This window comes from Halyomorpha halys, unplaced genomic scaffold (assembly GCF_000696795.3).
Source record: "Halyomorpha halys isolate HHAL.00 unplaced genomic scaffold, Hhal_1.1 Scaffold60.1, whole genome shotgun sequence".
Taxonomy (NCBI): domain Eukaryota; kingdom Metazoa; phylum Arthropoda; class Insecta; order Hemiptera; family Pentatomidae; genus Halyomorpha; species Halyomorpha halys.
Window position 1 is genome coordinate 533472 of NW_027112396.1, and position 21860 is coordinate 555331.

Below are 21860 nucleotides of genomic sequence, written 5' to 3' on the forward strand. Positions count from 1 at the left end.
AGGGGGAAAATAAATAGTTGTAAACTATTTTTATTTCTCTTTTGACCGCAACCCTGACCATCTCCCTATATATAGTTCTTATGATACTTTATCTTGACTTTACACCTCCCCACAGTTTTGTTACACCTCCTCACATTATGAGTGCTCCTAAGGAAAACCTTCCTAAAGGCCTCCTTTATATCCATAAAGTTAACTATCATCATTAAAGCTCATTATGTGACGTATTTTATTTTAATTCAATTTTTTTATTTTGTTTTTTCCCCCTCAGTTTGTTTTACCAAAATAGAAAATAGAGTAATTATGTAAAATGTAATTAGCATCAAGAAAATTGTATTGTTTAAGGGGGTATCCCAAAACAATATGGTAAATATTGTACATTATATTTTATGCAATAAAACAAAAAGAAATGTTTAGCAAAATGTTCCTAGGAAATACTGAAAGATTTCTGATTGACTGTGTGTATTAATAAATGGAATATGGTCCGGGTGTGGTCAGATTAAACTCAAATACTAATATTATGTACTATTTTTATTTGAGCCAACATTTCGCACCGCATTGGAGGGCTTCATCAGGGCTGTTTTGACAGAGCCTTGCAATGAGGGGGCCAAAAGTTGGCTAAAATAATAAGTAATAAGAATAGTACAAAATATTACTATTTGAGTTTAATTTGACTGCACCCGGACCATATTCCATTTATTCCTAGGAAATGTTCATAAACACAACCCCGAGACACTCGCTGAAATATGAAACTCAATTTCAAGTATATAAGATAAAAATATTAATTAATTAAGTTTTATGACTTTCAGGAGTTGACAAAGAGTTTAATGATCTCCTAGACACTATTTTTGGAACCAGTTTCATGCGAAGATTTCAGCAAGAAAGGCCTGCAGCGTACAATGAACTAATGCTTAGCTTCGAAGCGAGAAAAAGGAGTACCACCTCATTTAGGTCAACACCGCTAAACATATTTCCGCCATTTGCTTTCATTGACTTTTTCAGGAAAGTTTCAGGAATAGAAGTATGTATCGATTGCATTAATAAGAAATGATTATTGTCCACTTCATAACTTCAATAACTTTCTTATTCTTATAAGGTCGAAGCAGCAGTTAAAGAATATGGAAGGCCTGAACTGACTTGGTCAAATGAGGGCATTTTGAAAATACATCCTTCTTTAATGTATCAACTTTTTCAACCAACACTTAATAAGATTATTGAGGTAATGAAAAAAAATATATATAATATTGATATTCATATATTTAATTATCGAACAAAATACACACATTATAGAATAAAAATATCAGTAAATTCGTTAAATATGGGCACTCGTAAGCTATAAATACAAATACAAAAATAATCATCTTACATAAAAAAATATATATATTATATGATCTATTTAAAACTTTAAAATTTACAGCATATAGAAGCAGTATTGTCCACTAGAAGGCTAGATGACACGATAAGTCACCTATTTTTGGTTGGTGGTTTTTCTGAATCACAGATATTACAGGAAGCAATACGAGAGAATTTTAGCAACAGAGTACATATTATAATACCACAGGTAACAATTAAGCAGTACAATAACAATAATATTGAAGTTATAAAATATAATTCATAATAGAAACTAGGAATAAATGTAGTAAATAAATTAATCTAATAAAGTACCTTTTAACACCATAGGCAGTTAGTTTAAGTGTTCTCAAAGGAGGAGTGCTATATGGTCTCAACCCAACGATTGTGTCATCAAGAAGAGTCACACATACCTACGGTTTAGGGGTGGTAAAACCCTTCATAAATGGCCTCCATCCATTAGGTACAAACACTTAATGCCAATTAAAATATTTTAAGTACTAGTATAAAATAGATTTCTAATTTCAGAAAAGTTTTAGAAATCATTGCCATCCAACTAAAAGAGAAAATTTTGTCAAGTTTTGAATTATCTTTCTTCTTTTTTTTCAATTATCAGTTCCAGTTTAGTCTCAGAGAAAACTAGTTCTGGGTTAATTTTAACTTTAAACTAAAATCAATTTAATCCTAAATGGGAGGATAGGCTTAAACTAGAAGTTTTTAAAAAGTAAAAAGAAATTCAAAATTTTAAATTTTGATTTAGTAGAATATTAAATATGTGAAATATATTATTATCTAAAGCTAAAATTAAAATGATATGGAATTACAGACAAATTAGTTATACGAGGAGGTCAAAAGTGGTGCGTTGATGTTCTTGAGAGACTTGTAGAATCTGGGCAAGCTGTTTCGGTGGGACAAATCATATCAAAAAAATTCACACCTGCCTCGACAAACCAACGAGAAATAATATTACAGGTTTACGCAACACTTTCTAAAACAGCTCAGGTAATAATTTGATTATAATGTTATTATTTTATTTCATAATATTTTATATTAACTTAAGAATAATTAAAAAATAATAGTTAATTTTGAAATAAGTGGAATTACATAAAATTTCAGGAATGAGAATTTTAAACTAATTTGAATAAAGTAGACATTTTTTAGCAGTATTGATTAATTTTACTTGTTAATATTTTTCATTATCATTTTCTTATCACTTATACATATCTTAATTTGATGACTTATTTTTAAATAAAGGAAGTAGCCAATCACTAATAAAGTAAAGAACGACTACATTTTAATATTTTTTAAAACTGTCAATTCAACTATACAGACTTTATTTATTTATAAAAATTAAATAAACTTGTACTGCTAAAATCTATGAGGGGCTCTTGAATTGGTAAGGAAGTAATATTTCATTAATAACAAACATGGTTATATTAGGAGTCAGCATTCACACTTAATAACCTTATAATAAAAAAATAGCCAGGTACCCATTTTACGGAGGCTGAGTGTGCCCGAGGAGATTCTTCAAATCCCACAGTTGAACTGATGAATAAAAAAAATAAATTCTTCTGCTACAGCTAAAAATGGACCCAGGTCACCAGACAACTAACCAGGAGTTAGTAGTCCGGTGACTGCCTTTTTAAATATATAATTTGATCTTAAACAATAGTAGTTTAGGAGTAATAATAGTATTTATTATTAAAAGTTTAAAGAAAAAATAAATGAAAATGAAAATTTGTAAATATGTCAAGCTATTGAGGGACCTTATCGGTATAAACTGGTCAATGAGCCCTAAGCATAGAACATATGTCTATAAATTATTTTAAAATTTGGTTTCTACCACACTCAACATAAAGACGCATTAAGTATGAATTTATATGTTGTACTATATCTCACTGTTCGACAAACTTGGAAAAATTTGCTTCCTTTTCGGTTTACATTGAGCTAGGTTCTTGAAAACTGTTTCTAATTCAAATAAGAATCAAACCCTTAAAATTGTCTACTGTGAAATGAAAAATCCCCTATAATATAATAAGGCATACACACATACTTATTTTTAAATAATATTTTTATCTAATTTGAATTGAGTTAAACAATAGCTTAATATACAGAAGTTTACTTTCTCTGATAATGAAAAATTGGCTAAATTTACTAACACAGTGAATATTAAGCAAAACCTTACCAAATCAACTTACAATTGACAATAACAAGTCTAATAAATACTTAAAATACCTTATCCTAAACTATAGAATGCAATAACCCTATTCCTGGCACAGAAAACAGAGTAGTACCATTATTCTGATTGTTCAAAACTCCCAAATACTTTAAGGATAGATAGACAATCAAAAATTGATTGTTCAAATTCTTATCTAATATCACTATTGAGACAATAAACACCTGTTCGAATGAAAAAAATAAACATAAAGTTAAAGTTAATAAACATCCAAGAAAATCTACCAAGATTTGAGAAACAATGTAAATTCACATCTTAGTTTAAATAATTAATCATTTTCTTTCAAAAGATATTACTATTTTCTTTATATCTTAAAAAAAATCTAGTACAAAAATTAACATCAAATTCCTTTAAAAAAAAAATTATTAAGAAGAAATCTTACCTTTCTATAAAATCTAATAAGATGATGTCACCATACAATTGTTTTTTCTAATACTGTTTTTATTTAAATAAAAATAAAAGAAAATTTCATATTGTTTTTATTCATTGAATGCCAAGATGAGGATCAAAAATGAAAATATAATTTGATTAAAAATTCAAAAAATTATTTTCTGAACAAACATTCAAAATACAAGGCAAGAGCGTCAAAGTGCTAAGGAACCAGTCTTAAGTTCTACCCTATTATATTGTAATTAGTTGTTTTATTATTAAACATTATTTATATATCAATGACATAATAAAAAACAAACTACAGAAATGATGCTTCTATTAAAGAAATTCACATTTCTTAGAAGATTCAAAGATGAAAAAAATGGTACAGTAACAAAAAGAATAATTATGACACAAAATGAGATCTAAGTTACTGGGACAATTACAATCTCTAAGATAGATTATAATTATATCTTTCGAGATACTTTTATAATTGCACTGTTAGGCTTTAGATTATTATTGCACATTTCTCAGGAATCCACTTATCTTTGGGGAAAAAGGTTCAGTGCTGAATTTTTAGTTTTATAAAGGATGGGGAGTCCTTAAAAAGCAAAATTAATAAGGACTTCTGTGAACTTTAAAATTAATTTAATTAGGGTTATTAAACTAGAAAGATCTAGCAGGACAGGTCAATTAATAATAATGGCAGATAATGACATTCAAAGGCAGCTAAGAGGAAAGGAGCAAAAGGATACAAAAACATAAACACATACATAGATATTGTGCAGACAGGATAAAAGCCAAACAAAAAAACCTGTAGTGCATCAGTAAATGGAAAGCGGCAGCAGAAGAATGCCAGGAGCTCATTGAGGACATTTAACTGGTGGGGAGGACCAGTACGGCAAATGGGCCTTGTGATCCTTTTTGCCAACCTCTGGCAGCTACCTAGAGGTTGCCAAAGTGTCTAGATTCATCTCTCAAGACTGCTGAGGAATAAATATTGACTGCCTCAGGTGGGAATCGAAACCACAATGTTATGAAGCAAGCTTAACTCTGAGACCCCCCAACATGCTTGGCTATCAAGTCCTCTACACCAGAAATAAAGCAACAGAGAAAACTAATAATGCTGGATTCTAATTGGGATACTTAAAAAAAAAAAAATTATTAACCCATTAGTGTCGAAATCATTTTTTCTATATTTGTTCGATATTTTTGGAATTTTAGCATTTATTTGTTTCATAACAATATTTAAAAAGAAACTTTGGTATCAAGTCTTTTTGTTTTGTAAATTTTGTCCACTAACCTAAGGAAATATTTGGCACATGCAGTTATGAATTGGTCTTGAATTATTTTTCTTAGTTTACTATAATGACTAACTGAGGTGAACATTTTAATTTTAATGTATTTTTTTTTAGATGAAATGTAAAAATCCATAAAAATTAATGCGACCTTTCCAGATAAAAACAGAAAAATCATTTTTTTTTCCTGATTTGATTTTGTATTTTGAGTAAGTAATAATTCTTTTGTCTTACGCTAGGTTAGAATAAAAAAAAAATTGAGAAATTTAAAATTTATTTTTACATTAGTTATAATACAAAATTAGGACGGGGACGGTATTCTACAGGAAACCAACTTATTCTAACCAGAGTGGGAAGGTTGAGTTTACACTCCAATGGCGGCCACTAAATAAGTAATACCGCTCAGGCCGGAATTGAACTGACATTGCAACGGACTAGAGGTTGCTAAGGTGATACCTCAACTCACTTGACTACAACAGCCTGTCGGAGAAAATGTGGCACTGTATGGTAAAAGAAAATTTTATAGCTTTGCAGAAAGCACAAAACATAATCAAACTTAATCACCAAGAAGAAACATTTAGTGATTCATTTTGTAAAAGAAAACACTAGAAGAAACATTTAGTGATTCATTTTGTAAACGAAAACACTATCATTTATTTGAGGAGTTTTGGGATTTGAAAATAACAAATAGAAAAGCTGTTTTCACGTGAATGTAAGACAATGAAAGTCAAATAATTCAAGTGAATGAAAGACAAATAAGAGTCAGAGTTGATATTAAATAAAAGAAAAAATTTCCCTGTTTTAGAAAATTATTTAAGGTAAAAATCAATGAAATATTCTACAATAATTTCTAAATAATACTTCAGTTACGTTACGATAAGGCACCACATGGCACTAATGGGTTAATAATAATACTAAATTCGAATAGGTATGTTTAAAAAAAAAATTATCAATTATAAATCAAAACAATTAATTAAGATTTAAATATTGAAGATCTTTATATATAAGAATTCGGAATGACAAAATTATGAAACTGGAAGAAAGATAGAAGTTGTACTAGCCTTACTAAACTTAGTCAGCAACGACAATAAATATAATTTTTATTTATTTTAACACCTAATCAGGAAAATTAAATATTAAATGAATAAATATTCCCGATAGGAAAAAAAAATAAGCATCTAAAAGGTTTCGACCAACCTTTCCCAATACCAAGAAATAATTCTATCCATTTTGAGAACAATTTTTAACTACACTAAGCAACAGATAAATAGATAAGATGAAGAGACGCCCTATTTTCATAAAAATTGTGAAGAAATTTAAGTTTTACAGAAAAATATTAAAACATTATATTTTAGATTCAATGATTATGAATTGCTTGTTTTATCGAATGCCTAAAACAAATTTTGAACCTAAATATATTTTTTTCTGATGAATGAATTATTTCTATTGTTGCATTTCAGGCAGATAATTGAAAAAAAAATCATGAGAATATAAATCTTTAGAATACATATTAGTCTTAAATATCTTATTTATATATAGCATAACATCATATGACTAAATAATTACGTAGTTATAATAAAGTCTTATGTTACAGTTTATCACAGACAACAACGTCTACAAATGTGGATTACTCAGATTAAATCTGTCTGAGAAAAATGATACTACGGCATTGAGAGAGATCGTAGTCAGTTTGGTATTCGGTGGCACGGAAGTGACAGCTTTTGCCGTTGATTCATCGACAGGATGTTCTGTGAAAACAACACTTGATTTTATGGACTGATAATCTCCAATTTGATTTTCTAATTTTTTTTTTATTTGGATAAATTATGTGATCATTAACTTAATAAAACTGTGATAATATGATAGCATTAATTAAAATTAAATTTTTTATAAAGTAAAATTAATTTTCAATAAAAAATAATAAATAAAATTTTTGTTTCCTTACCTCTTGATCACTCTTTTTCACTTATTAATTTTTTTTGAAGTACTCAATAAGTTTAATACTTGTTTAAATTATTTCGGCCCTAACTTCTCTCTTCTCATCAGATTCTATAATTTCTTCTGTGTTGGCAGGTTCATAGATCTTTGAATTATCTTTTTCTGAAATAAATAATACTCAAGTCTCAAAATTTCCATTTTAAAATACATTAAACAAATATCATTTATTGTATTTCTTACTTTTGATTTGTACTGTATTTCGAAAAAATGTTGTATATAAGAAACAATGGACAATGCTTGATGCCAACGCAAGCCCAGCTGCAGACATAAACACCACTTTTCCCCCATACCACTTGTACAAAGCACTCCACAATAGATTACCTATCACAAAACCTGAAAATAAAAGAGAGTTTAATTATAATGAGTACAATCAAGAAAAAATAGCAACAGTCTTGTAATAGAGATAAATCAGCTTCTGGGAAATTTTTAAAATAAAATTAAGTAATATTCATTTTTGGACAATTGTTTTCAATAATAAAACTTTTGAATTGGTTAAGAAAGAGAAAATGTAACTTTCACTCAATTTGAGATTTTATTGGAAGAAGATAGATGTCCATATGAAGTATATTGGAGGAAGAAAGTCTGGGTGGCGGTCAATAAAGCTACGGAATAGTAAAAAAAACTATTTAAAGGTAACCAATGTTCCGCCTCACTTTGCAAGGCCAAAAGGAAACAAGATACAAACATTGCAAGATGTGACAAGAAAATTAGAATACAATACAAAGGGAGTAAAAAATTTTTAAAAGAAAGAGATAAATTAAGTAAACAAAATATGAATATAAATAAATAGAAAACTAATTAATAATAGGTACAGCAGTGTGTGATAGAATTTTAGATATAGAACTAGAGTAATAAATAGTAGAACAATATTTCTGAAATAAAAATCGGACTATCTTCTGACAATTTATTTGTTTCAAGACATATACAATTCAAAAAAAGTCCATCTGTCTGCTGTAAGATGTACACCATCTGCAACGTTTCTATTTTTGTAAAACTACTGCGTTGATTTTTTTGAAATTCGGCCCTAGGTCGGGATAATTCTTAGAACTTGTCATAGAAACACTTTCACTTTTTGAGGGGGTGGCTAACTCAAATGATGTTGCAGGCTATTTTGAAAATATATCATAACTCTGTGGGCAGCATTTAACTTGGATTTAAACCCACTATAGACTTTTTTAGAGTGAAAAATTTAAAAGTAATCAGTTATTATTATTTATATAACGAGTTATTAATCTAAAACAGGCAATATCTATCATATATTTGCAAAATATTATTTTAAAAAAGTTAATTTTTTAAAATAATTTTGAGTAATTTTTTTAATATATAGATGCACAAATAATATATTTTTTTTAATACATGAGGCTTATCCTACTTTGGCCGTTACAAAATAAATATATTTTCTAAAAGTGTGATTAATGTCGCAGGCTAAAGCATTGTACAAGGAGGGCCACGGGTTGGCCACTGGTCTCGATGTTCATTTGAAATAAAATAGAAATGTAAATTAAAAAAATGTTAATCATACTAATATTAGTGAAGATACTATGGACAATTATTGTATTGACTTAGTATCCAAAGCGGTAAATTGTCTGATTGGAAAACTATAGGGCCAATCACTAAAAAAAAAAAAATAAAAAAAAAATAAAAATAAATAAATAAACAAATAAAAAACTACTTTACAGAATGCGCAATCAACCTGATGGCTCTTTATTTACAAAGTTTTTTGCGAAACTGAAAATATTTTAAGGTCATTAAATAAAACTTATATTTACTTCATAGTAATATTTTTTTTTAATAACCCCAATTATAAAGGAGGTTTAACTATAATTTATTGATCCTCCTCCTTTAATAAAAATTTTCTAAAGCTAGCATAATACTGTTATTGTAGTGAACCTGCTTTCACAGATGTGAAGTTATAACAATTAGTCAAAATATAAAAATTTTTTAAGTCACCCACTTGCAATCATATCCCCCACACGACAACAGTTAGCGACATGTAACCCTAATAGAACACGATGGGAGACGCGAGGCTACTACCCCACACAAAAAACAGTGGTTGGCGCAGGGGAGTTTTGGTTGCAGAGTGAAACATATGAACACAAAAGTCTATTTTTATATATTGATTATAAGATTCCTTGAACATGGAACAATAATAATGAAAATATTAGATTAAAAAAAGTAATTAACTTATTTCATTTAAATAGAGCTGTAAATATAAACATAAAAAGTAATAGAAGAAGATAAAATTGTTGGAACAAATTATCTGTTTAAAATAACAGGCAATAAATTTACGAAACAACATTATGTAACATTTAATTTATTTGACTTAAGACACATTTTCATGCCAGACACTATATTTGTTGACGAATTTGACATATTTCAGACAATATTGTAATAACATATGCTTACGCAATTATTTGTTTGCAACAAAAAGGCCTGATAAAAACAGGTTATGCACTGACTAAATAAAAAATTAACAAAGCCTTTACAAATTTATAAATACCATATAAAGCTTAAAAGACAAATGATGAAAAGTGCAATAAACAAAATTATGAAAACTTGTTTTAAAAAAAATAATGTGTTAGCTCAAAATATTTATTATTTCAAAATTTTTCACAACTCTTCTTTTTATATTGGGTGTTTCATTCAATCTGTTTAAAATGCTTCAATGATTTCTAATGGAAATATAAAATGAGAAAATTATCCTTAGATAAGTAATAGTTTAATAATAAAACTCATAATAAAAATTACCATAGAATTTAGTAGGAGTATTTTTTAAAAAACAAAAAAAAAAACATGACAAACAAAAGATATAGTATTGGAATAAGATAGTTGACCATACAAAGTAGGTTGTAGAAAGATAGTCCAGATGGCAGTCAATGAAACTACAAAATAATAAGAAAACTATTTAATTGTAACCAATGTTTTGCTCCACTTTGCAGGGTTTCGTCAGGACTAAATAAAACAATATACAAACATTGTAAGAAATGACAGAAAATTAAAATACGTATACGAAGAAAGTAAGAAAATACGCAAACAAATATTCCTTTTTTACATAAAAAGGTTAGGTTAAGGATGTATAAATATAGGTGAATGGGAAACTAATTACTAATAAATACAGCCAAGTGTTAAAGAATTGTAAATAAAGAAATAGAATAAAAAATAGTAGAACAATACATATTATAAATATGGCAAAGAGGTTGGTGTAAATGGTAAACAGAGAAATGAAGTAAATAAACAATACTTATTAGAAATATTTATAAATATGGTAAAAAGGTAAATGGTAAAAAAAATTGGTGTAAATGGTAAATGGGTAGGTGAAGTAAAGATGGCAATACGTATAGTAACAAGTTAAAAGAAAGAGAGAGAAACGAAGAGTTTATATAAATACATTGATAAAATAAAAATAAAATTATTGAATAAGACTAAAAAAATCGTATTCAATGATGTTATTAATGTATTTATATAAACATTTTGAATAATCTATATAAACATTTTTTTTTTGTTTTATTCTCTTTTTTTCCTATCTTTATTTTATCCCCCCCCCCTTCTTTTCTATTCTTTTCTCAATTTTCCTTACCCACGTTATTAGTTATGTTCAACATATATTATTATTGTTATTTTCAAATTTTTTTTTTTTCTTTTTCATTCATTTCTTTTGTTAAACTTTACTTATATTTTTCCTATTTATCTATTATTATGGTTACATATTTCATTTGCTACATATATTTTCTTTCTCTCTATTTTCTTTTTCTTTCCATAATTTTAATTTTTAAATTATTAATAAACTAATATATTCATATTTCTTTGCATTATATAACTTCATTTTTATTTTATTTCCTTAATTATGTCATTTTACCTACTTATTCAATTACCTATGTATGATTTTATTTTCCACTTCTCTCATCACTTTATTTTATTAATTCCATTCTGTACAATTATTTACTTTATGTCATTCTGTTTATATTTTATTTTATATTTTCTGTATTCATGGGTTGTTATCTTGTTCTGTTCTTAGCCCTGATGAAGGCTAGAAATTCTGGCCGAAACGTTGGCATGATTAAATAAGTTACTTCTACTTATTTGTGTTTTAATTTTACCGCACCCCCCAACCATCTTCTCCTCGTATAAACATTTTGTTTCTCTCTCTTACTTGTTACCGTGCCTTACCTTTGCCACATTTACTTCACCTATCTGTTACCATTTACACCTCCTACCTTTTTACCATAATTGTTACTATTTCTAATAAGCATTGTTTTACAATTTATAACTCTATTTCTTTATTTACGATTCTATCACACTTAGCTGTATTAATTAGTAATTATTTTGCTATTCACCTATATTTATACTTCCTTAACTTAAGCTTTTTATTTATTTTTTTTTTACTTTCTTTGTACATGAATTCTAATTTTCTGTCACAACTTATAATGTTTGTATCTTGTTTTCATTTAGCAAAATGTTGGTTATTATTAAATACTTTTTTCTACTATTTTGTACTTTCATTGACTGCAACCTGGACTGTAATGTATGTAATAATAATATGTAATGATATTATATTAGTAAAAAAAATGGCCATGGCACCATCAACTCTAATATATATAATATACATAGTTAAATAAAGAATAAGGTGCTAACCAAAGGCATCGTCCATTCCAGCAGCTATTCCTTGAACCGTTGCTGTAGTTCCCGGTGGAGATATTGCACTAGCATATGCAACTATCGTGGTGTAACAAAGAGCATAGGTTGGCCCTTGCATCAATAACTCTATAGGTAAAATCCACCAAGGGGAAGGTATCATGGCAATTAAAGCAAATCTGATTGCATAGAAAACAAAACACAGGCTCAAACAATGGCCATAACCAATCTTTCTCAGTATTTTACCTGAAATTAAATAAAAAATTGAATTTTTTTATTTTGATAACACCATAATTTTACATAAAGAAATCAACATGTTCAAAAGAAAAATACTTGAGTCAATTTATACATCAGAGAACATCAATTATATAGATAATTTTAAAACAGATACAAGGAATTTAAAGCAACATTATGCAGAGATTTTAAGTAAAATAAATTTATTAAAATCTGAGACAAATTTTTGTTACTATTTACAATTAATTTTAATATGAATTTTAATAATTGGAATAAATACAAATTGAGGCCAAAATGCAATTTGAATTAAATTAATAACAAGCCTGACCTGAGTGTATGGAAGGTTATAAATAGTTTGTTTATATTATAGTGATAGTGTTGATTAATTGAAAATTAAAAGTGTTGGGAAAAAAATAGATAACTAAACATAAGCTCAGGTAAGCTTATTAATAATTAATATGATTCTCTATTAATTGACTTTTTCATTGGGTGATTTTGATTTATAATCAATGACCTGGGCAGAATAGCCTGCAAAATATTTTCAAATTATTGATGTGAGGTGAGAATTTATATTTGAAGGTATGTTGTATCATTAGTAATAATGTTGTTGTTATAATTGTTACAAATGAATGTATAATAAGCTGTTAAATGTTAAGATTATCTTTGAGAATGGCTATTTTGGCCGAAACATTGGACTATTGATATAATAAAGAGTGTTGAGACTAAACAAGGATAGCATTTGATTTATTTAATAAACAAAGAAATTGAAAAAAATGAGGTAAAACAATTTGAAGCTTAAATACTAAAACATATTAACTAAATATCACATAAATAACAATCATATACATAAAAAGTAGTTGGGGGTAGAGGAGCACACAGGTAAGGCACTGTGCTTTTAACTCCAAGGACCTGATTTTGACCAAATGATCTGCTTACACAACCGTTGGTCAAGTAATAGTACTTCCTTACAAAGTAAAGCACCCCTGGCTCTTCCTTAGTTTTAGCGATACAAATTTATTTTTATTTATGTTGTTATATAATATTATTACAAATATTTTTATAATATCCAACTGATTTTATAATTTTTCTCTTATTTCAAAGTGCATTTTCTAGGTGGCTTAAGAAATCTCAATGAAAACAAAAAAGTTGAAAATTGTCCACTTACCAGAGAGAGGGAATGGAATTTGTTTGCATATTTTCCTTCATTAACTTGAAACCTTTACTATGTGTGCATACTTCAACAAAATTCAAATGTACTTTTGGAAGGGATAATTTTATAAGGGGTCAAACCATCCTCATATAGTTGGTACCTTTAATTGGGAAAAAATCTGGCAGTTGATCGTATTTTGAAAAAAAATCACTTCCTTGTATTACCGTTTTTCTAAAAACAGTACTTTCTTATTGAGTACTGAACCCCTGACTCTTTATGGGTTATAGTTATTCACATGAATATTATAATAAATAAGTAGATATGATAGTAAAGGAAGATATATAATTTTTATAAATAAATAAATAAATGTTGATTCTGCAGACAAATTTCAAGAAGTATCATTCCCAATTTTTAATAAAAATGTTTAAAATTTATGGTTTTCTAACATTTTCAGACTTCTTTTTAAACTATTTTTTAAATATTGGAAGAAGATAGTTGACCGTATGAAGAAGATTGGAGGAAAATAGTCCGGGTGACGGTTAATAAAGCTACCAAAATAGTAAAAGTAAACTATTTATTGTTAATCAATTTTTACGCCACTTTGCAGGGCTGATAAGAATGAAGTTCTGCTACCAACTGACTGCAATGAACTATATTAGTGTTTCAACTTTTTGGAAGAATTTCCTTTTTTAGAAGTTCAGAGAGGATAAAAAAAAAAAGAAACGGTTTAAAGAGAAAAAATTTCCTCTTCTTAATAAATTCAGCATTTGATAAAAAGGTAAAATTCCTGACAATTAATTATTTGAAGTTTTGATATTAAATTTTAAACAAAATCATTTAAGAGTAAAAATTACAATTATATTTTTAAATTATAATTATAAAAATTATAAATTATAATTTTAAACATTATAAATTATAATTTTTATTTTAAATTATTTGTCCTAACAGGCCATAAATTAGATGACAATTTTATTACAAATTACCATTTGATCACTTTTTCGTTTTTGGATAAATATTTGCTAAAATAGACAGAATTGCCTTGTAATTGTATTTATAAAAAAGAGAGACTTAGTAATTGGGCCAAGGGCAACTTTATGTACATCATGTGCTAATAAATGATAATGAAAAGCAGGTGGTTTAAATCTAAATGCATACGAGTTATATTTTATGGCTCCGGTATTTACAACTCAGATAATTAAATTGACACGAGCTAAGATATAATAAAACAATCTACATTAATACACTTGTTTGATTTTAATCGTATAATAATATCACTATTAGAATATAATCAAACTTTAGTTTATTTGAAGCCATTAAATCTTTCTACGGATATTTTTATTTATATGCTAATTATATTACCGCAAAATACTAGTGATAGCATAATAAATAACAAAAAATCTTTCAATACTGTATAGTATTTTTTACAGATTATATGAAAATAAATTCAGCTCATTAAATAAACAGTCTTATATTTGTAAGGCATTATTTAAACAAATATTATTGCATATATTTTTCCATTTTTTTTTTTTTTTTATTATGGCTTAAGTCCTCCATTGAGGATCTATACAGGTCCAAGGAAATGTCAAGATTCTTCTCTAGGAGCTGTTGCAAAATAAATTTTAACTGACTCAGGTAGGAATCAAACCCACAACCTTCTAGTAAAAGAATCTAATGGAAAAAAAAAAGTTATTTTACCCCAATTTTTTATTACTTTAATGAAAACTATATTTAATTACTACTAAAAATTTATGAGTCTATCAAGTATAGGTAGGGGGATTAAAAATTGAATAAAAATCAGCAGTGAATAATTTTATTCTGGGTAATCTATATTTCAGGAACTATCCAACATACAGGGCCTTGTTTCATAATAATGTACAAATCAGTACAATTAATCAGGCAGTTTGTATTTGGTACAATGTCATTAGCTTATATTGTCAGATAATCGTTTACTTTCAAAGTCATGTGATATCACGAATAGTCATCCCTATCATGAAACAAGACCTATTAGTGCTTATACTTTATAGTTTGTGGAGTAATTTTATCGGCTTTCATTATGAAACAGGCCACAGATGTCTATTAGCACTCAAATTAAAGCTAGTTTAATGTGTTATAAAGTAGTTTATCTTCATAGAAGTAGTAGTTTTCATGATATTTGACAAAATAAAATCTTAAAATGTTGATTTCTAGTTGTTTGGATAAAATTTTTGATCTATAACAAAATATATCTAAGGAGCAATCAGAGATACAGATGTCTGCCAGTACTCCATAAAACACTTAATAGTATGTTAAAATAGCTTTAATTTTAATGTTGGCAGACATCTGTATATCTAATACCTCAATTATTATTATAATTGATATAGTTTTTGATAAATCCAAACAACTGCAAACCAACAATGAGAATATATTTTTTAAGTATAAAAACTACTACTTCTATGAAGATAAACTTTACAGTACATTTAACTAGTTTTGACATCCAGTTATAAATTCTATATTAATCAGTTCTGTTATTGTCACTCTAAAATTTTATTTTATCTTAATTTCTTTTTTTTTTCACTTTATCTTTTTCTTAAATTCTCTTTCATTTTTTCCCCCATTAGAAGTCATTTATTTATTTTGTAAAATCTATAAATGTTATTGTTTTTGTAATTAACTTTACTTTTATCTTTTATTAACAATTATTATTGTAATCTATTCATTTTATCTTATTTTTTTGTTTTATTTATAACATTGTATATAGTTAGGGGTGTCTTTTATATGAGACTATACCCCCCCATAAACAATTGTTAAAAGAAATGTGCCTCTTACATTAACCATGTAAGGCCCACCAGGCTGATCTGGTATTAAATAAATAAATAAAAAATAACTAGCTTTAATTTAGTTTTCATTAAAGTAATAAAAAATTGAGGTAGATACAGAAATTGGGCACTTACGACTATTTTGAACCAAGTCCTCACGGACTCTCGCAACTAACAAAAAGGCTCAACTTTTAGATCCTCCATTGTATTTGTTATAGAGTGCATATTGATGCATAAGCAATCGACTTCCACTAGCTCAAGAAACAAATCACCCGAATGGTCCTTGTCGGTAAAGGACAGATAGCAATTGAGTTAATTTTATTTTTAAAGATCTGGGTTGAAGTTACTTATATTACAAATAGGTCATGTTAATGCAATGAGGACTTAATTTTACAAAAAACTTTTTCCCTATAAAACACACGTAATTCTTATAAAAATGCAAAATTATAATATCAAAAGGCAATTTTAAATGTGATATGAGCCGGAAATTTATATTCTAAATAATTACTAAACCCAATCATAAACTCACCAGACAAATAAAACGATACAACTTCTCCTATGAGCGTTTCAGCAGCCACTGTCAATCCTTGAAGAAGCTTCATGTTTTCTAATTGCCCCATTTCCTTAGCAAGATCTTCAATATACCTAAAATGAATCTATTTATTTAAATAATGATTATATTATATTTATCGATTCAGAAATAAATTTTATAAAATAAAAATTAATAATATATTAACTAAATTATTTACCACAACAAATAGAAAATTATGGCAGAGTCTCCCATACCAGCTAAAACAGCAAAGCCCAGAAATGTTGCGATGTGTGGTTGTTTGACTAGATTCCAAACATCCAAGACAATATTTTCAGATTTTTGTATAGGTGGAAGCTAAAAATAGTACTAATTATGGCCAAATACGAGATAGAGTTAGAACAATTAAAAAATAATTTTAGCTTACTTTCAGTTTGTAACAGAAGAGCAGATCGATGATCATGAAGAAACAACAAAGATACATGGCCGGGTAGAAGTCCTTTATCGAGTACATTACGGTGTTGTCAACGTTGTTCATAAAGAATCCACCAATCAGGCAAAGCATTCCGAAGCCAATCGTGCCCCACACTCTCTGTTGGCCATATTTCATTTCATTACCTTCTCCTATTTTCCTAACACAATTATACATATTACAAGTAATAATAATAATATCCACACTTTTATTACATATTTTTAAATGTAATAAACCCTCAAAAATGCACTGAGAGAAAATGAACTTTTTTTTTTCTTGTTGAACAGATCTGCTACCTGGACAAATAACTGACTTTGAATCTTCTTATAAGACTGAAAATACAGGAAACTGCTGGTTGATTCCAACTATTACAGCACTTACAAGACAGTCTAAACTTCTAACTAATTATATTATTTCTATAACTAATTAATGTTTCTGGCTTCTCCTTCATTACCTGATAATCTACCTAGAGGTCTGAAAAGAAAAACTCGAAATCTTCTCCTCAAGAAATTTTACTGGAGTTCTATCAATGGGTAGATTCTCCACATGTCCACATCATGCCATTTTATAACTAACATCAAATTTACTGGTTGTATAGATTTTAATACCAATAAATAAGTTAGATTTTTTTTTTTTTAAGGGTGGAACCTCAACAACAAAAGCATGAACCTGCTTGACACGTTTGAAAGAATAATTCTGAGGGGAATCCTAGGGCCTCTATGCGAGAATGGTTATTGGAGACAATGGAAACTGTTCCAGTCCTACGAGGAAATCAGCATATTCTCTTGCATATTTTTATGTTTTTCTGAATTAAGGTTGTTATCTTATTTTGTTTTTCAGCCCTCAGGAAGACCTGAAATTCAGGTCCAAACGTTGGCACAAATAGATAAGTTTTGTTTATTTGCATATCTTTACTGAACACAACTCCGACTATATTTTCCTAATATCATTCTATGGTTAACCGCTAACACCTCATTAAGAAACTTAAAAATTAAAAAGGCATAATATTCCTCTCTAATGCCATACATACTGCTTTCTAAAGTGAATTTTGTGAGATTTATTTCCTGTTGTACAAGGCATTTTTCAGAAGAAAATTTGTACATTATATGGTGGCAATAATTGGTTATATAAAACCCCTACTTCACATTTACATGACTTATTTGGAATGATTTGATAAAATGACGATCGACTACAATAACCAAATATATCTGTTCCCTACAAGATCATTAAGAACAATATCCAATGTGTTTGTAATAAATAAATATGAAATAACGATTATTTAATCATAGTTTTTATCTAACTTATTATACATTTAATCAAAATACTTACTGCATAATGCAATAATTAAGCATGATTCAGAGCAAATCATCTCCTTGCACAAGCTATGGTCTAGAACTTCCTTACGAAGTACAGTACACCTGACCCTTCATGCGTTATAGCAGTACAGATTTAATTTTTAATTTTAATGCAATATTAAATTATCAAATAAAGGCCAGAGATGGTTTTTAAAAAAGAAATATACTCTGAAAGGATCAATCAAAGGATTATTTATAGCATTTTCCCAGTGAAATATAAAGAATACGCAAATAATTGCCAAAGAATAATAATTTTCTTATCTTAGAGGCATTTATTTTTTTTTTTATCAATTAAAACCAACTTTTAAAATAAAAATGTGGCCTAATTTTCTGAAATTTTATTTGAAAGTGACAGTTACGAGAATAATTGAGAAACTTCTAATTCTAAAAATCATAAAAAATAATAAATAAAATGGTAGAAAATAATAATAAAAACAATTCTTACCCAAAACTTCAAAGCAAATGGCATCTGTCAAAGAGTTACAAATGTTGCAAAAAATTGATCCAATAGAAATAGTGATGACGAAAGACCAAAAGGTGACTCCAGTGTAAAACCCAGATTTCATTTTAGCATGGATTGCGGTACAGGACTCATAGTTAGTACAGTTTAAAGAGCGCTTATTACTAACACACAGCGTATCTTCGTCGCTGAAGATTTCATGAGTAGAGTTGCCACATACAAGCTGTGCATTCCATAATTGATACACCTACAGCAGAATATTGAGAATGAAAAGAAAACTAACTAGTAACAATTTTTTTCTATACATATATATATAGAATTTTAGAATTTTTGTTTGCTGAAGGCGAAAAATAACTCTTTTTTTATCACGAACATTTATTTCCCAAATTCAAGATATGCACCATCAGTTTTTTGTAGAACAAAAATCATGAACATCTTTCATTACTCCAAGTGCACTCAACTGACAAACATCAGATAGTTTTGGTATCAAAAGGAAGTTAAAATAAACCAAACAGCACAAATCAGATAGTACTAAGTTAATCTTATTTTGAGATATAATATGACGAATCAATGATTGTTTAAATATACTGAAAGACCTATGATTGACTGTGTCTAATAACAAAAGGAATACAGTCAAAGAAAACTCAACTAGTCATAAAACTATTTATTATGAACCAAAATACTAAATACTAAAACCAAAATAATAATTTGTTTTGCAACTATTTGAGTTTTCTTTGACCATATCCAGACCATCTTCCTTTTATTGTTGAAGTACCTTTGACCGACTTATGATTGCCTTCAAAACAAGTATATATATACTTAATTACTATTTACAGAAATAGAGAAAATCAACCAAAGTTTTTTAAATTACATTTTTTCCTTTATAATCGTATCATATCATATTTTTCTTATGTATTATAATAATAATATGAATAATTACATACCATAAAGAGTCATGGGTTCAGTACTTAGTAATAAAGTACTGTTTTTAGATAAACGGTAACACAAGGAAGTGATTTTTTTCATAATTATACTCAACTGCCAGATTTTTTCCAATTAAGGGTACCAACTATATGAGGATGGGTGAACCCTAAAATTATCCCTTCCAAAAGTACGTTTGAATTTGGTCAAAGTATGCACAGATGAGTAGATAAAAAGTTTTATTTAATTTTTCAAAGAACAATAATGCAAACAAATATACAAGAAATAAAATTAAGAACAAAATTTAACTTGAATTACTCTTTTATATTTTGAGCATATTCAAATGTTTTGGTACTGCTGGAAACATAAGTTTTCTCATTTTCATTAAGTATTCATTTGTTGGATTTAAAGCCAATAAAAGTCACTTAAACGTACTTAATCAATCAATATACATTTTATCATATCTTAAATTCAAGTTGACCAGGTAGAATCCGATTTGTATCAGTTGGTTTATTTTAATATCCTTTTGAAACCATGAGAAATTGGAATTAATCAGTTGAATATTCTAGAAGCTATGAAAATATTTGCAAAATATCTGTACATAATGAGAGAAAATAGAATTCATTTTCGTTTTCAGCACACCAAAAAACAAAAATATGAGCCTAAATCATCAGATCTACTTTTCAAAATTTTCTTTTTGTAGATGTGGGTTATTATTAGTTAATTAAAGATAATGTCATAATTAGTCAATACTGAAGTGTAACTTTGCAAAAACCTCTTAATCACTAAAAATCAATAAAACACAACTATAATAATACTTACAGATTTTTCACAACTGGTTATATTCGTACAGTTTACTTCCGTATGAGTGATATCTTTGCTTTCAGGTATGAATATCATTAAAAAAAAACTCACTGTCATTAAACTAAGTAAAGACATAAAAACAAATTTCCTTTTCTCTTGAAAATAGTCCAAAATAAAGCCAAAAACGGGTTTCAATGCAAAGAATAAAACTGGAATAGATGCATTTATCGTTCCTATGACTACTTCAGATACGCCAAGATGTTTTCCGAAAATTGGTAGAAAAGGCTGGATAGGCCCTAAGGCTAAAAAAAGAAGTACAAATTAATATTTTAAATTATTTGAGCTATAAAATAAGAATTTTAAAAATTACTAACCTCCTAAGAAAAAAAAATAATGGGCCTTTACAGGAAAAAGTTTGTAATTTATCTTTACCATCTTAAGTGCTTATATCACTCCTAAAACATAATGTAATAAATTCATAATATATTGCTACACAAATTTGATTATTATTATTAGAAACAATTTTTTATTATTCATTAAATGGCAATACATACATATAACTTTGAAATTCATAAATTTAATAATCAATTAACAAAAATTATTTTGAATTCAGATTTAAAAGTATAATAAACAGTAAAGAGTGTCTTCTACAGAAGCAGAACCAAAACAATTCAATTGGAAGATCAACAATGAATCAATTAAAAATTAAAGCAAAGAACAAAAATAACTACTGACTGTCATCTATTAACTAGACAGAAGAATTATTTGACCTTCATCTATTCAGCTCTTGTGAAAATCACATGACCCTATCTTCAATTCATGTCTTGAAAGCATACTGATCAAATCAACTTAGTATGCCAATTTCATTATGCACTAAGAGAACTTGGGGAACTGAACTTAAGAACTGAAATGCAACTAGAAGTGTGGGTCAACGACTGCTATCTTTATGTAGACTGTCAAGGCTGATAATGAAAAAAAAAAAGCTCAACTCACTGTTTACATTATGTATACTGCTTAGATAGTGGTAAATGCTCACTTAAAATAAAATTATAAAACCTTATTATTCAGTATATTTTAGGATTAATTTGACACTTTTAAAATATAAATTAAATGATTTAACTTGCTACTAAAAAAAAAAATTAAATACAAATTATTAAATATCAACAATAAATAAAATAATTTTAATTGAAATGAACTATGTATTAGTTTGGTTACTTATTCAAAATAATTAAACAATATTAAAAAGACATCGTGTCCCTA

The 21860-nt window shown here is 27.6% G+C and overlaps 2 protein-coding genes and 1 long non-coding RNA gene across 7 annotated transcripts in view; 2 read left to right on the forward strand and 1 right to left on the reverse strand.

Annotated features, from left to right (window-relative positions):
- The window catches only part of LOC106692547 (heat shock 70 kDa protein 12A), a 57266-nt gene extending 50129 nt beyond the window's left edge, over nucleotides 1-7137 (forward strand). For both annotated transcript variants that reach the window (XM_014438549.2, XM_014438550.2), the window contains exons 9-14: nucleotides 807-1018; nucleotides 1094-1216; nucleotides 1415-1558; nucleotides 1678-1810; nucleotides 2174-2349; nucleotides 6845-7137. In XM_014438549.2, the coding sequence (XP_014294035.1) occupies nucleotides 807-1018; nucleotides 1094-1216; nucleotides 1415-1558; nucleotides 1678-1810; nucleotides 2174-2349; nucleotides 6845-7030 (974 nt within the window). In that variant the 3' untranslated portion in view covers nucleotides 7031-7137. The remainder of the gene's footprint in view (nucleotides 1-806; nucleotides 1019-1093; nucleotides 1217-1414; nucleotides 1559-1677; nucleotides 1811-2173; nucleotides 2350-6844) is intronic.
- The window catches only part of LOC106692550 (major facilitator superfamily domain-containing protein 6), a 24032-nt gene continuing 3408 nt past the window's right edge, over nucleotides 1237-21860 (reverse strand). Inside the window, exons 1-11 of one of the 4 annotated variants that reach the window (XM_014438553.3) lie at nucleotides 21371-21558; nucleotides 20975-21055; nucleotides 20619-20902; nucleotides 18861-19122; nucleotides 17016-17212; nucleotides 16809-16945; nucleotides 16589-16704; nucleotides 11881-12126; nucleotides 7429-7581; nucleotides 7196-7350; nucleotides 1237-6998 (exon numbers count right to left, since the gene is read on the reverse strand). In XM_014438553.3, the coding sequence (XP_014294039.1) occupies nucleotides 7259-7350; nucleotides 7429-7581; nucleotides 11881-12126; nucleotides 16589-16704; nucleotides 16809-16945; nucleotides 17016-17212; nucleotides 18861-19122; nucleotides 20619-20902; nucleotides 20975-21035 (1548 nt within the window). In that variant the 5' untranslated portion in view covers nucleotides 21036-21055; nucleotides 21371-21558 and the 3' untranslated portion in view covers nucleotides 1237-6998; nucleotides 7196-7258. Of the gene's footprint in view, nucleotides 6999-7195; nucleotides 7351-7428; nucleotides 7582-11880; nucleotides 12127-16588; nucleotides 16705-16808; nucleotides 16946-17015; nucleotides 17213-18860; nucleotides 19123-20618; nucleotides 20903-20974; nucleotides 21056-21154; nucleotides 21243-21335; nucleotides 21559-21860 lie in introns of those variants that run through there. The other 3 variants (XM_014438552.3, XM_067050271.1, XM_014438554.3) reach the window with 3 other exon arrangements.
- On the forward strand, nucleotides 12485-17833 carry LOC136796468 (uncharacterized). The gene is made up of 3 exons (XR_010844186.1): nucleotides 12485-12551; nucleotides 13872-14042; nucleotides 17701-17833. It is a non-coding gene; the product is annotated as an uncharacterized lncRNA (long non-coding RNA).